The sequence below is a fragment of the Solanum stenotomum genome, chromosome 6 (genome assembly GCF_019186545.1).
Source record: "Solanum stenotomum isolate F172 chromosome 6, ASM1918654v1, whole genome shotgun sequence".
In the NCBI taxonomy this organism is placed as follows: domain Eukaryota; kingdom Viridiplantae; phylum Streptophyta; class Magnoliopsida; order Solanales; family Solanaceae; genus Solanum; species Solanum stenotomum.
Window position 1 is genome coordinate 54,064,738 of NC_064287.1, and position 15,763 is coordinate 54,080,500.

At 32.0% G+C, this 15,763-nt stretch overlaps 1 protein-coding gene across 1 annotated transcript; it reads left to right on the forward strand.

The window, feature by feature from the left end:
• Positions 1-895: 895 nt before the first annotated feature.
• Positions 896-2,005, forward strand: LOC125867921 (cytosolic sulfotransferase 12-like). Its single transcript, XM_049548508.1, has one exon. It carries the CDS (start codon positions 896-898, stop codon positions 1,883-1,885), a length of 990 nt encoding a protein of 329 aa, XP_049404465.1. The 3' UTR covers positions 1,886-2,005.
• Positions 2,006-15,763: the final 13,758 nt, after the last annotated feature.

Below are 15,763 nucleotides of genomic sequence, written 5' to 3' on the forward strand. Positions count from 1 at the left end.
CTATTATTATCATTTTGAAGAGTTTTATATTGACGTACTAATGATAGTGGCACCCGTTGCCCTCAAATTTTGAGTCTGAATCTGATAATTGTCACAATCATTTCTCAACTCTTTCTTTCGTTTGCAAATAAAGTAAAAAATTATTTCGAAAAAGGGAACTCTCATAATTAAATGATTAGGAAAAAAAAGGTACAACACTCTATATATATTCATGCATGTTTTCATAGAGCATGGTAGAAAATATGAAGCTTTAAATACATGCAAGTTTGAATAACTCTATAAATTGAGTATTATATACTCTCTTCGTTCATGTTTACTTGTCTATCATACCGAGAGAAAGACTATTTTTGACAATTTTTTATTTTATTTTTGACATTAACGATACATTTTTTTCAAATCATTCTAAAGTCCATTAAGACTATATATAAATTAATATGAATATTATATTAAAATATTCACGTTATTTATGTTTATTTAGAAAGAGTGCAAAATTTATCAGGAATAAGTAAAAGTAAATGGAGAAAATATATAGTTAAATTAGATTTTATTTTTTTTGTTGTTGTTTAAATTAGATTTTCATGGTTATAAATTAAAGAATAGTGATATAATAAACTCCAAAGAATTAATCTTGAAATTAAAATCATTATTTGACAAAGAGGACAAAACACTGCATGAATTTTGCTAACTATTCTGACACACTCACATTAATAGCACTCTCTTAATAAATTAAATAAGTCAATCAAAGTAATTATTACTAATAGAAAGACATGAAAAATGTGAAGTGTTGAGCTCACATGAAGTGAATGACTAAACGTTCACATGAATAATAAGTGTATTCGTGCGTATTTATTATAAAATACCCCAAACTTGAAGAAAATACTCAATCTTCTAAATCATGACAACTTCTCCTCCCAAATATTTACAAGAGGATAGCCTAAGTGAAGAGTGTAAGAAATTGCTCTCTATCCTACCAAAAGAAAAAGGATGGGTTGGGTCATATATCTACAATTATCAAGGTTGTTGGACACCACCTAGATTGCTTCAAGGTGTGATTGCATGTCAACAACAATTTCAAGCTGAAGATAGTGATGTCATTCTTGTTACAACTCCAAAATCAGGAACTACTTGGTTAAAATCACTTTTATTCGCTCTGATAAATCGAGTGAAACATCCTATGTTTGAACCTAATCACCCTTTACTTGTCAATAACCCTCATGTTCTTGTTCCATTCTTGGAGCATACACTCTATGTTGATGGTCAAGTTCCTGATTTTTCAACTTTCACTTCACCTAGACTCTTGGCAACTCATGTGCCTTTTGCTTCATTGCCAAAATCAGTCATGGATTCAAGAACCAAACTTATTTACTTATGTAGGAATCCTAAGGACACTTTTATTTCTATGTGGCATTTTGCGAACAATTTAAGACTTCATCACAAAGATACCAATTCCATACATGAAATGTTTGATCTTTTTTGTGAGGGGTTGAGCCTTTATGGTCCTTTTTGGAATCACGTGTTGGATTATTGGAAACAAAGCATAGAAAATCCTAACAAGGTGTTTTTCTTGATGTATGAAGAAATTAAAGAGAAACCAAAAATTCAGCTTAAACGCTTGGCTGAATATTTGGAATGTCCATTCTCTATGGAGGAAGAAAATTGTGGAGTGCTGAATGAAATATTAAGAATGTGCAGCTTTGAGAATTTGAGAAATTTGGAGGTGAATACAAATGGAAAGTTGTCAACTGGAGAGGGAAATAAAGTGTTCTTTCGTCGAGGAGAAATTGGAGATTGGAGAAATTATTTTACTACAGAGATGAGTGATAAACTCAATCATATCATTGAAGAAAAGTTTCAAGGATCTGGATTAAAGTTTTCATATGTTTGATTAAGTACTAATATGTTATAGTGTGAATTGAATGCAATTATATATTTTGAAATTAATGTTGAAATAGTTGTGTTTGAGAGTAATGTAACAAGAATAAACAACAAAAGTTTTATTGTTGTATTATTAATATTCCCTCCGTTCCATTTTATATGTCACCTTTTTACTTTGCACTTGCATTAAGATATGATGTAATTTTACCCTTCTATCCTTATTTAATGCTTTCTTAAGTCAACTTTATTAATAAATGACAAGACTAATTAACTATTCTATCAAGGGTATAATTGGCAAAATATGGTAATTTATGCATAAATTTTATAAAATGACAAGTATTGTGGTCCAGCTATTTATAGAAAGGGATGACATATAAAATGGGACGGAGGGAGTACTATTTTAAATGTTCATTACTCAAATTTGTTGCAAATTTAGTAGTAAATTCATATTTCTTTATTTTGTCACAACAACTCAACAAGTCACGTTTTTGTTAGTACTATAGTAGTGTCAATGAGGTTGGAGACACTTGGTTAGAGAAAGAGAAATTGGGTTGGATTTATGAGTAAAACGTACATCAATTACACTAAATGGGCCGTCTTCTACATTGGGCCTTCAAAAGTCATTGAGATAAAATTGTAGAAATAGCGCTTAGTGACCACTTTTTGACGTAAATTTTCTAGAGCAACTTTCACATATACCAAACATAAAAATCATATTTGTATGTTATAGCTATAGTTTGCATAATTGCGCTCCATAGCAAATTTTATGTTTGCTATGAAACTTTTTTTTTTTTTGGTAACTAACATTTTATTAATTACCAGAGACAAAAACATTACAATTCAAGCAGCTATCACAGCATGCTTTGTTCTCAAAATTAAAACATGAAACCGCCCTCTAACACTACATCCTATTACTCAGAATTTAAATTCATTTACATCCTTTTTAATACTAGCTGGAGCTCGAGCAATAGTCACATAGGCTATCTCTTTGGCTACATTTTCCTCCAGTTTGCTCTTTTTCTCGAAAATTCTGTTGTTCCTCTCAATCCACAGCCCATACACTCCTTCAGCCAATATAATCTTGAAAATTTGAGTTGTTTTAGTCTTCCCCTTCCCATGGCGAATACTCCACTGTATAAACTGTCCCCATGTCATTGGTACTACACTAAGGTGATGACTCCATGTAAACAACCTTTCCCATAGCTTCCTAGCAAATTGACATTGGATGATCAGATGCTCTATAGTCTCTTCTGCTCTCTTGCATAAGATGCAAGTCTTATTTATTTCCACGCCCCATTTAGCTAGCCTGTCAACCGTTACTAACTTCTTGTTAAGCATAAGCCACATTGTGAAGTAAGCTTTTGGCCTTGCTGCATTGTTGAACATGAGGCATTTCCAGTCAGGCCTTTGCAGTTCCCCTATCATATACAGATAAATCTGCCTGATCATACTCCTTTTCTTTCCCTGTATCAGATGGATTTGATCAATTGTATGTTTAGCACTCATTACTTTCCTTATCATCCAGCTGGCTTGTTTATCTTGCCATATGCTCTGCCCCTTTATATAGTATGTATGTATCCATTTGATCCAAAGCTTGTCCTCTTTATTTGCTAAATCCCAACATAATTTGGCCACTGCAGCTTTGTTCCAGACTTGCATATTAATCAATCCCATTCCTCCTGCAGATTTAGGACAACACACTCTCTCCCAAGCTACCAGGGCCTTTTTAGTAACATATCCCACACCTGACCACAAATAGCTTCTACATAGCCCCTCAATCAGTTTGATTATTTTTGCAGGAATGATGAACAATTGTGCCCAATAAGATTGCACCCCAAATAACACAGTCTGTACCAATTGTGTTCTACCCGAATATGATAATTTCCTAGCTGTCCATGAGTTAATCCTTGTCATGATTTTTTCAATGAGAGGATACCACTGGACTACTGTCAGTTTCTTGGTTGACAAAGGCACCCCAAGATACTTAAAAGGTAGTTCTTCCATTTTGTAACCAAGTTGATGGGTGATTTGTTGCCTCACTTCTAGCTGGACTCCCCCACAATAAATTGAGCTCTTATTGAGATTTGCTTGCAATCCTGAGGCTTGTGAGAACTTTGAGAAACATCTTTGGAGGGCCTGGACAGAATTGAGATCTCTTCTAGAGAATATTAACAAGTCATCTGCAAAACATAAATGAGTGATGTCCAGTTTAGAGCATTTTGGATGATACTTGAATGTTTTCTCTTCTTTGAGTCCCTTGAGTAGTCTACTAAGGTATTCCATAGCTATAGCAAATAGAAATGGGGACATTGGGTCTCCTTGTCTGAGCCCTTTAGCTGCTGGAAAACTCTGAGTAGTCTGCCCATTCTCCACTATAGAATAGTTCACTGATCTCACACAATTCATTACCCACTGAATAAACATAGCAGGAAATCCCAATCCATTCATTACTTGCTCCAAATAGTCCCACTCCACTGAATCATAGGCTTTTTGAAGATCAATTTTTAGCATGCTTCTGGGAGATATATTCTTCCTAGTATAAGCTTTAACCAATTCATGAGCTAGCAATATATTGTCTGATATCTTCCTCCCTGGTATGAACCCAGCTTGGCTATCACAAATGACAGTATGAATCACATCATGCAATCTTTTTGTCATTACTTTAGAAATGATTTTATACAGCACAGTACAACAAGCAATTGGCCTATACTCTTTCACAGTTGTGGGGCTTTGCACCTTAGGGATAAGAGTTACTAAGGTGCAATTGACAGGTTTGTGCATTTGACCAGTTTTGAAGAAGCTTTGGACAGCCTCAATAATATCATTTTTTATGGTCTTCCAAGTATACTTAAAAAAGAATGCATTATAACCATCTATACCTGGAGCTTTATCATTCCCAATAGACTGCAATCCTGCATAAATCTCTTTTTCTGTTATATCAGCACATAACTGAATCCTTTGCTGCTTTGTCAAGATGGGCCCTCTTTTCATTACTTGCACATCTATAGCTAGAAGTTTAAGAGCTAAAGTTCCCATCAGACTTTTATAAAACAGTACAAACTCATTTTGAATCTCTTGTGGATCATACAACATCTGTCCTTCTAATGAAGTTATACCTCTGATCTGTTTCCTCTGATTTCTCTCCTTTATAATTGCACTAAAATACTTATTGTTTGCATCCCCCAACTGGATCCAATTTATCCTTGATTTCTGTCTTAATGCACTTTCCTCTATCATTGACCACTTCTCCAGCTTCAACAAAATCTCTTTCTCCTGACCAATTAATTCATCATTTGCCTGGCAATATAATTGTTCTTGAATTCTGGTAAGTTGAACTCTAGCCTTCTCAATCTGCTGGCTAATGTATTTGAATTCTTTTCTATTTAGTTGCCTTAAAATTGGTTGAAGGGCCATTAGTTTGCACCATACCTTCTTCATGCTATCTTTGTCATACCCCTGCTTCCATATACTCTCCACTAAGCCCATGAAAGACTCATGTTCAGTCCACACATTAAAGAACTTGAAGTTCACTTTCACACATTGCTGAGTTGTTTGCAATAAGATTTGCATGGGGCAATGATCTGATATGCCTGGGACCCCATACTCAGTACAAACATGTCCCCATTTTTCCATCCATTCATCATTCCCAAACACTCTATCAATCCTGCTTGAGATTCTATCAGTGCCCTGTTGCTTGTTAGTCCAAGTATAGTAGTTCCCCTTCCATTGTAATTCAGTGACACCAATGTCTTTCACATATTCTGCAAAATCCCTCATTTCATTGAGGGTCACAGGAGCACCATCTAGTCTATCCTGTGGTGATAGTAAAGCATTAAAATCCCCTGCAATGAGCCATGATTGAGTGATGCCTTGTGCCAATGAATTCAGTTCTAGCCATAGATTTTTCCTCTGCTCTATGGTATTGAAACCATAAACCACAGTGAGCATAACTTGTTGTCCTTTACTTCTCTCCTTGATCTGGCAGTGTACTAGTTGAGCAGTACTACTGATTAGAGTTGTTTCATACCAGTTGTCATCCCATATTACCCATATCCTTCCATTAGATGCTGCATTATAATTATGCAGTATCTCCCATCCTGGTGCTATTCCTTTGATTGTTGCTTTCATATTAGGCTCTTTAACTCTTGTTTCAATTAGACATGCTATACTTATTTTGTTATTCTGTATATAAGCTTTAATCTCCTTCTGCTTATATCTTTTATTCATACCCCTCACATTCCAAAATAACCACTTCATCAACAAGATTTGAGGGCTCCACCTCTATCAATAGGTAGTGAAGCAAGCTTGCTATGCATGAGGCTTTCAAAACCATTCCTAGTTGGTATAGCTGCCAATACAGGAAAATTGGAAAAACTGAAATCCAGTTGCTTACCTCCAGCATTTGGTCGCAGATTGATCTGACAAATCTCCCCTGGTGTTTGATTATCTTGTGCCTGCTCTATCTCCTGATTATCCTTCTTAGCACTGGAATGTGAACTGTTCTCCTGTTGCTTTGGTTCTTGTTCCCGTTCTCTCACTTGCTCTTGTGGTTGGATTGGCCCTTTGTATTGCCAAGTTTGAGTTACTTTTTTCCAAGGTCTTCTCTTCCTTGGTGGTTCCCCCTGTGCAGCTGCTTGGCATTGGTGTCCAATCTTTTGGCATTTATCACAATATTGTGGTCTCCATTCTAACACTATTTCTTGCATAAATGTTCCTCCATTTGGGTTCATAACTGATATCTGGTGTGGTATAGGCTTAGTAACATTAACTTCAATGAGCATTCTAGCATATGAAATTCTTGTTTGCTGTGTGGTGCACTCATCAGCAAATAATGGGACTCCAATAGCACTAGCAATTCTACTGAGAGATCCCACACCCCAGCAATTAAGTGGTAATTTGGGGAAATTTACCCATAGAGGTATTTCGGTTAAGAACTCACTCCCAAAATCAAAATCAGGACACCATTGTTTTAGTATGATCGGTCTATTATTGATAGTATAAGGTCCAGTATACAGTATTTCATTCATGTCATTGAGATTCTGGAACTTTACTATATAATACCCTTCTTCATGTAGGTACACAGCAGGTTTAGCCACTGCTGCCCAGTTCAATGATATATACCTATTCATGGTATTGTACCCAGGGCATTCCCCAATCACATATGCAATAAGTGCACATTTCCATTTGTCTTCTTCAATTTGAACCTCCTTTCCTTCCAACTGCACCATTGTTTGTCCATTCACTATTTGTGGAGGGATGTAGGACAGATTCATTCCATTGTTTGCTGCACGATTATTCCTGAACATATTAACCCATGGTTCCTGGTATTCTTCATTCCGCTCCTTCCCTTTGCTTTGGTCACCATTAATTCCTTCAGCTTCATTACTCTGGAGTGTTTCGTCCTCTGCAACCGCTGGTACTGTTCCATTGGTCCTTGTCCCATCATCACAATTTTCCAGATCTGAGCTCTCGTGTATCTCTGTAGTAGGTGGCGGAGAATTTAAGCTCAGTCTCCGAGCTACTTCAGACCTTGATGATGCTCCCATTTCTGTTACACCCCCTTCATTCATAGTAGGGGTTTTGGATTGTTCTTGCCCTGTTATCTCATCTCCTTCCACTCGAGTCCCTACTGAGCTTCCTATAGTCATTATTGGTATTTTCCGACCTCGTCCCCGTCTTCTTCCTCTTCCCCTCGCCATTTCACCTTCCCTGCGTACGTTAACTATCATACGCTGAGAGCATTTGGAGAGAAAATTATAATGCGTCAATTCATACACTAATTAACAACGCTATGGAACTTTTCATTTGTATAATTCGCTAGATATATCCAATTTTATACAAATTGTTCAGTTTTGTATAAATTCATTTATACGTTGTAATTTGTATAATAAGTTTTGTATTTGTATAATTATAAGTGTATAGAACGAAAATATATGTACGTATTTGTATTTGTATATACAATTTTCTCTCGCTTTATATAAACACAAACTCATTTTATACATTTTATACCAAAATATATAAAATGGCTAATTGTATACCGAATCAGATGACCAAAAAAGGGATATTTGCTGCGAATTACAAATAAAATAAACTATAGCTGTATCATTTAACTTGAATTAATAGTTTGCTATTTCATACAATTTTCCCAATTTTCTATGGGATTGCTTATGTAGATACTGCTATTTAATTTGTAGCTATTTTTGAAGAAATTCTTTTACACATCTATCCACCTAAGAAATAACTTTGCGGTGTCTGAAGTTAGACGTAAAATGGCTCCATTTACTCATATATGACTAAATGTTGTTTTTTTTTTTTAGAAAAAGACTAAAATGCTTGAACCTTGCCTAAACTTTAATCATAGGTGTTATGCCGTAATTTTCCTATCTTTAGAAAAATCACTTTTTGAAATGTTCCAAGTATAAAATATTTTAAGAAAAATACTTAGAAAAGAGTCGCCACTTAATTTTTTAAAGAAATTAAGAAAACTTATAATTTTCAAAGATTTAAACAGAAAAAATCATTTGAAAATACCAAAGAGGGTTCGGGGTTCAATTTACACTTCGAGAAGGGTTTAAGCATTCGAAGTGCCCGCTAACATGCGGTTGACCTGCGACTTGACTAAAATGTATTTGACTATTTTAAGGAAAATAATGATTTAACATAACAAATAATAACTTACAATATTCGATTACCTTTGAGAAAAATAATTAAATAAATGCCGCATTTTATTTTATTTTAGAGGAAGGGATCCAAAATGAAACATTTGACTCAAAATACAAGTGATTAGAATTTTAGTAAAACTAGATTAACTAGAATGTATTTAATTCGTTTTAAACCAATTTAATAATTTAAAACATGAAAATCATTTCCTATTAATTGACTAAACTTTTTGGGAAAAACTAAGTAAGTATATATATATATATATATATATATATATTATTATTATTATTATTATTATTATTAATCAATTGAAAAGGTTCTCACTAGCATTTTTTAAAGTTTATTAGAGAAAAAAAAAATACTTTAACTTAGAACAATTGAAATGAGTGAAGAAAGTGATTTAAGTGAAGAAGACCCTTAAAGAACATATCTAAAAAAAATAAAAAATTTAGGGAAATGATTTAACATGAAAATATATAATATTTTACGATATTCGATTAACTTTTGATAAAAATAGTTAAATAAAGAATAATTTTCAATTTTTTTTTTTTATTTAGCAAATAGGATCTTAATTGAAACAACTCGGTCAATTGGGAATTTAACAAAATTAGATTAGTTAAAATTTGTTTACGTCATTTTTTTTTAGAAATAATAATTCGAACCCACTTGGTAGATAAACCAAGAAATTATCTTAATCTAATTAAAGATAAGTGAAAGTTTTGACTTAAAAAAAAATATTTGAATAAGTATAAGAGTTAATAAGAATGAATTATTTTTAAAGAAAACTAACATAAAGAATATGGTTAATCTTTTGGGGAATTTAATTAAATTAAATCGCAATAAAAAAAGAATTAGATAAACGAATAATCACACAATTAAATAAGTTAGGTAAAGAGGAAATTGAATTTGGGCCTCTCTTGGGCCTAAATTCGCTGCCACTTTGGGATTTACCCAATTTCCGTTTTTGGTATACATCAGTTGTATATCGGTGTATATTGATGTATACAGCCCCCTTTTCTGCGTTCCGAGACCTGTACGTCAACTACAAAGACTTGTTCTTCGATTTCTCAAAGTTGGCTGACTCAATAAAAGAATTTTGGGCTTCCATGGCCCTCTTGAAATGTGGAGGGAAGACAAATGAAGTCCAAGAGGACTCGGACGGTATCACATGCAACAAAATGATAATAACAATTAGCATCCGAAAATAATAGAGCAACAATTATACCTAAGATGAATCATAGCAACTCTTAAACTAATATACGACAATTGGCTCGTTTGAATTAAACAATATAGATCTAGGCAAGAAGCACAAATTCCAAAGACCCAAGCCATGCTAATGATAAAACAAATGGTTACTTATAGCACTTAATTTCCACAATAATGCGTATACTATCTAACCTATTTGATAAACTAATGCAAGCTAACAAATGCCACCAACGATTAAGGTTAAGAAAGTTAGGACAAATTTAGTTGATACTAAATGCATAAACACTATAATATGTCCACAACAAATTATATATTAACTGCATATCCAAATCCCCTAATATGCTAACACTACCGCTAAATGAGTAAGCATATATGTACACAGATAGAACCCAGGGGCATGAGGAGCCAAAATAACTATGTCAACAATCCATGCTAAACTAAAAAAAATAGGAAAAAAAAACACAGGCATCAAGAAAAGATTACCAAGCGATGACTAAATTTTGAAATAGGGATGGACATTAAACAGGGAAGGAAACCATTTTTTTTTTATAGAGCATTTAACTTAAAGAATAACAACAAGTCTAAATGGGTAAGTCGGGAAATGCTAATATCATATACGATAGAGAAGTGACATGAGAAACAACCGTCCGAAAATCGAACATTTAAACCATGACAAGAAATAAAATTGAAACCAAATGAGGGAACAAGCAGATCGCTTACAGCCGAGGGGTAGCTATTTTGACATTTAAAGATGTAAATCATGGATTGTTACCAAGAGACATAGACATCAATCCGATCAAGTTAAGAACCAAAAGAAAACACAATCAGTTATTAAAGAAAACAGGTCAATAGCCAATACGATCAAAGTCGAAATCAAATAAATGCCAAACTATTCCAAACTGAACGAGACAGAGATTCACCCAACTTTAGAGAATCAAAATCGAGTCAACGATTCTAACTACCAACAAACGCTATCAAGCAAAACTCCACTGATTTGCAATTGAAACAAATATGAACTTTCAACATTTCAATGTCTCATACAATAAAGCCAAATGACCAGCATATCATGAAACCAAAGATACGAACAGAATGAGTATTACCCTTTGGAGTGCAGCGTTCCGAGACGAATGAGCAGACGCGAGCTATCTACGACCACAAATGGGATGAGCTTTGGCGAACTCCAATGAACCAACGGCTCGAAAACAACAAAAAAATGTATCCCTCTGGAAAACTCTTTTTACTATCCAAAGACTCCTATTTCTTAATAAAAGATTTGTGTGCTTCGGTGGTACCCGGCCTTAAGTTGTATCTCCTCAACAATGACTAAATGAGATGAATATATAGAAGAAGATTTAGGACTAGAAATTGGGGGAGGAAACGGGCAACACCTTTTTTTTTTTTTGAATTTCGGACTCCTCTGCCCCTTTTCCAGATAACAGTGGAAGGGGATGGGGAAAAAGCTGAATTCCGGGAAAAAGGGCAAAAGGGGACGTGAAGGTTTGACGTTAGGGTTACTAGGGTATGGGTTTTGCAGGGTAGTTGGGCGAGATTTTTGGGTTTGCAGCGCAATTTCCGTTGGGATTTCGTCTGGCGTCGGGTTCTGCGAAGAAGAAGGGCAACAGGGGTGGGGTCGTCTGGTTTTGCACGCTGCTTTATGAAGGTTAACATTTACTGGGTTTTTTTTTTTTTTAATTGGATTGGGCCGGGTCAGAAGGGAAAAGGGTTGGGTCGGCTGGGAATTAGTTTGAAGTGGATTGGAAGAATGGAATTTGAAAAATGAAAATGAGATGGGCTGCTGTAATGTATGAGGAAAATGGGTATTGAATTGGAATTGGGCTGATAAATAGGCCCAATTTTGAGTCTTAGATGGGTTTGAGGTATTGGCAAAAATGATAGTTAAACAAATGACCAAAATGAATTTAAATTGTGGCCAAATGGAATTTAGTTAAATTCGGCCAACTCTCAATCAAGATGAATTTAAACAAAATTAATTAACGAGCTTCTTAAATTTAACGAAATAAAATAAAAATAATAATAATAATTAACTTAATTATAAACTAATTAATTCAATTACAAAACTAATTAACTCAAAATTATAACTATAATTTAAAGTAAATTAATAAAATATTTAACTAAAATGTAAAATCCTTTGTGATGATTTTCAAATATTTATAAACTAACGTGATTGCAAAATATACATATTTATAAAAAAAAATGATAAAATTACTTTAAACATAGCTTGAAAGTATTTAGAATTTCATAAAACTCATTAACTCAAAACTATAACCATCCCTAATATNGAGGAAAATGGGTATTGAATTGGAATTGGGCTGATAAATAGGCCCAATTTTGAGTCTTAGATGGGTTTGAGGTATTGGCAAAAATGATAGTTAAACAAATGACCAAAATGAATTTAAATTGTGGCCAAATGGAATTTAGTTAAATTCGGCCAACTCTCAATCAAGATGAATTTAAAAAAAATTAATTAACGAGCTTCTTAAATTTAACGAAATAATTAACTTAATTATAAACTAGTTAATTCAATTACAAAACTAATTAACTCAAAATTATAACTATAATTTAAAGTAAATTAATAAAATATTTAACTAAAATGTAAAATCTTTTGCGATGATTTTCAAATATTTACAAAATAATGTGATTGCAAAAATATACATATTTATTAAAAAATGATAAAATTACTTTAAACATGGCTTGAAAGTATTTATAAAACTCATTAATTGAAAATTATAACCATCCCTAATATTTAAAATATAAAATCTTTTTTTGAGATGATTTTCGAATAATCATAAAATATACTAATTATATAAATAATTATGTAAAACATATATATCATCTGAGATTTATGAAAAGTGACAAACTATTTAAAAATCTTGCAAACTATTATTAATTTTTTGGAAATTTTATAAAACTAATTATTTTAAATCATTTGAAATTGAAGAAGCTCGAAATGATTAATTTATATTGTGGAGGGTCAAAATTGGGTGTCAACAACTATAGGTAACTTCACTCACATGTCTAAAATTGTTACGACTATTTTTTTATATATATATTATGGGATATAACTTAAATGATGACCTCAAAATCGAATGAATACGAAAGAAGTCGCTCTCTCCCAAAAATTCATGATAATATATAGGAAAAATATATTCTATATTATCTTCCTTCCTATTGTGTGTCTGGCATGAAAGTGAAATCCCATATGGAAAGAAAATTCCAAAGAGAGGAATAAAGGTGGTGAAGATCTTCTTGTTGTGTGAATGTGAATCTTACATTTTGTGGGGACTAAAAGGGAAAGGGGAGGGTGAATAAATATATTCAATCAAATGAGTCTCATTCGTTCTCCATCCAGACTCGATATTTACATTAAATTAATAAATATATAATCAATGGTAAAATAAATAAAAAAATTGATGAGGTAATTCAGAAATGTTGTAAACAATTTTGAACTACCTCTAATACTATAATGAAAATTCCCCTTGTGTCGAGGAGATTCAAATATTTGTATATGTATCAAAATATGCTTTATGTCCTCTAATTTATGTGACATGATTTTCTGACTAAGGAAATTCAAATGAACGGTTTATATGAACCTACTTCAATAATAATTGTGGTTCCACTGTTATGCATGATTTTTGTTCACACATAGATACAGAGTTTTATTATTTAATTATGATTAATGAGTGTATACTTCGAAGTGTTGGGTATGGAGGAAACTTTCCCTTTTTTGGTTAGTCAATATCATAGATAACATTTTATCTGTAAAAAAAAATTAACTTAAAACTTAGAAAAATGACTTTTTAGCGAAAGTAAAAAATTAAAGTTTCATAAATAGCATTTCACCCTTATATATTATCATCTCCTCGCCTCTAAACATCTTGTGCACGCCCTCACCCCACCCCACCTCGACCCCTCACCTCACGTCCCCACCTTGAACCCCCAACCCTCGACCTCACTCCCTCAGCACCTCCTCCTCTATCCTTTACACTTATTCGCTCTATTTATAATATTTATCTAAATTATATACATATAATTAATTTTTTATACTTTTAATTGAATGTCACTCAAAATACTCCACAGAAGGAGAAGGCAACAACATTCCCTTTTCATACTTTATAGTACTATTAAAATTTGGCAGGAATTAAATTCTGTTATGTATTTATTAGAGGGACACAAAAGGGATTCTCATCAGATTTTGTTTATCTTTTTCCTATTTATGTAACAACCATACAAATCTAGGGGGAACAAAAATTAGTACTTCCTTCTATTATTACTTTCTCACAATACCTAACTCATATGTTTGTTACTTTGAAATTACTCTCTCCGATCGTCTTTACTTATCCATATTTAATTATGTACGTGTTTCTTAAGAAGCAACACATAAAACAATAATTTTATTATATCACATTTTACTCATTGAAAAATAAGTGTAAAATAGGTAGAAGATAGTTCAGCAATAAATTATTTCTTGATTTTTTAAATTGAAATAAATATCGGACATGTGTACTGTACCTGACATATTTTTCGTCATGACTAGTACATATTATATAAGTAAAACTTACGAACTATGCAAATATTTATTAGTGCATGGAAATCATGATATATATATATATATATATTTATAAGTATTAGAAATTATATTACACGTACGATACACACCTTTGCCTAACTTATAATAAAAGTTTCCTCATATAATCCCATAATAAATCATGAAATTATTTATATCATATCTAGCTAGCTACTTTTCTTGAAAAGGAAATAAATCATAGCTATAAATTATGATATATTTATCTAGACTTAATTTGGACGAAATCAATATACAAAATCACATCTCTCAGATTGAACATTATATACTTTAAAGGGTGAGATATATATTTGATTGGTCGATCAAAATAATTATAGCTAGCTAAAATATAATCTTAAACTCGAATTACAAGAACAAATATGAATAAAATGGTTACAAAAAGAATTCACAATAACTCCACATGTTATTTTAGGAGTCATCTATAATAGCATGTTTTTGACCAAATTTTTAAAAAGTCAAAAGTATTTAATTTTGTTTAAATAAACGTTTATTTTAGATAATTGAGGTGTTCAATCACATTTGTAGAAATAAAAAAATCCCTTTTAAGTAAAATACTATAATAGCATAAGTTATTTTTACAGAAACTAAATAAATGTCTTTTTCTCGAAAAACACTTTTAGAACATTGATCAAATAAAAATTATGATTATAATACCAAAATTTATTTTAAAATAAATTAGTCAAATAGGATCCACACTTTTTAAAATATTTTTTGAATTTCATAATTTGTGGCTTTCCTTTAAAGCAAGGAAAACATTCTTAAAAGAGAAAACGATTGTGTCAGAAATTACAGACAAAGACACGTCATTTTTTAGCTTTCTGACGTGGATGATGAGCTGGCAGACAAATCTAAAATGTCCCTTGACTAGTACGAATAGGCAAAAATTTTAAAATTTAAAAAGAAAAAAAGAAGCAATTAATTAATTTAAAGAAAAAATAAAAAGAATAAAATGGTCCATAATATAATAACGTGAAAACTTAATATAAAGTTCTGCTGAAAATACTGCCACAAGTCACGTGCGTTAGTGTGATTTTCAAGATCTAGCATGAGTAATTGTTTGTCATAATAATATATACTCCCTTCCGCACCGCCATCTCAAATTATATGTCGTATTTTTTCTTGTATATGCTCTATTAAAAAAAATCATTATATTTATTTGTTGATTTCACTTTTTGATAGTTAAATTATATGAATTTTAATTAATATTATATATTTTTATCATATTAATATAAAAATATATGATTTATAGTATAAATTTTTAAATATTAAATTAATCTAATAGTATAAAGAATTAAAATGTATAATTTATCTTTAAGTGGTGATAGATCTTACAATGTACAATTAAAATAGTATAAAGAATATAATATAATAGTAATTTTATTTTACGTTTATTTCATTTATATTTCGATTAATCTAATA

Coding starts and splice junctions, on each gene's coding strand:
- LOC125867921 (XM_049548508.1), top strand. CDS start 896: ATGACAACTTCTCCTCCCAAATATTTACAAGAGGATAGCCTAAGTGAA.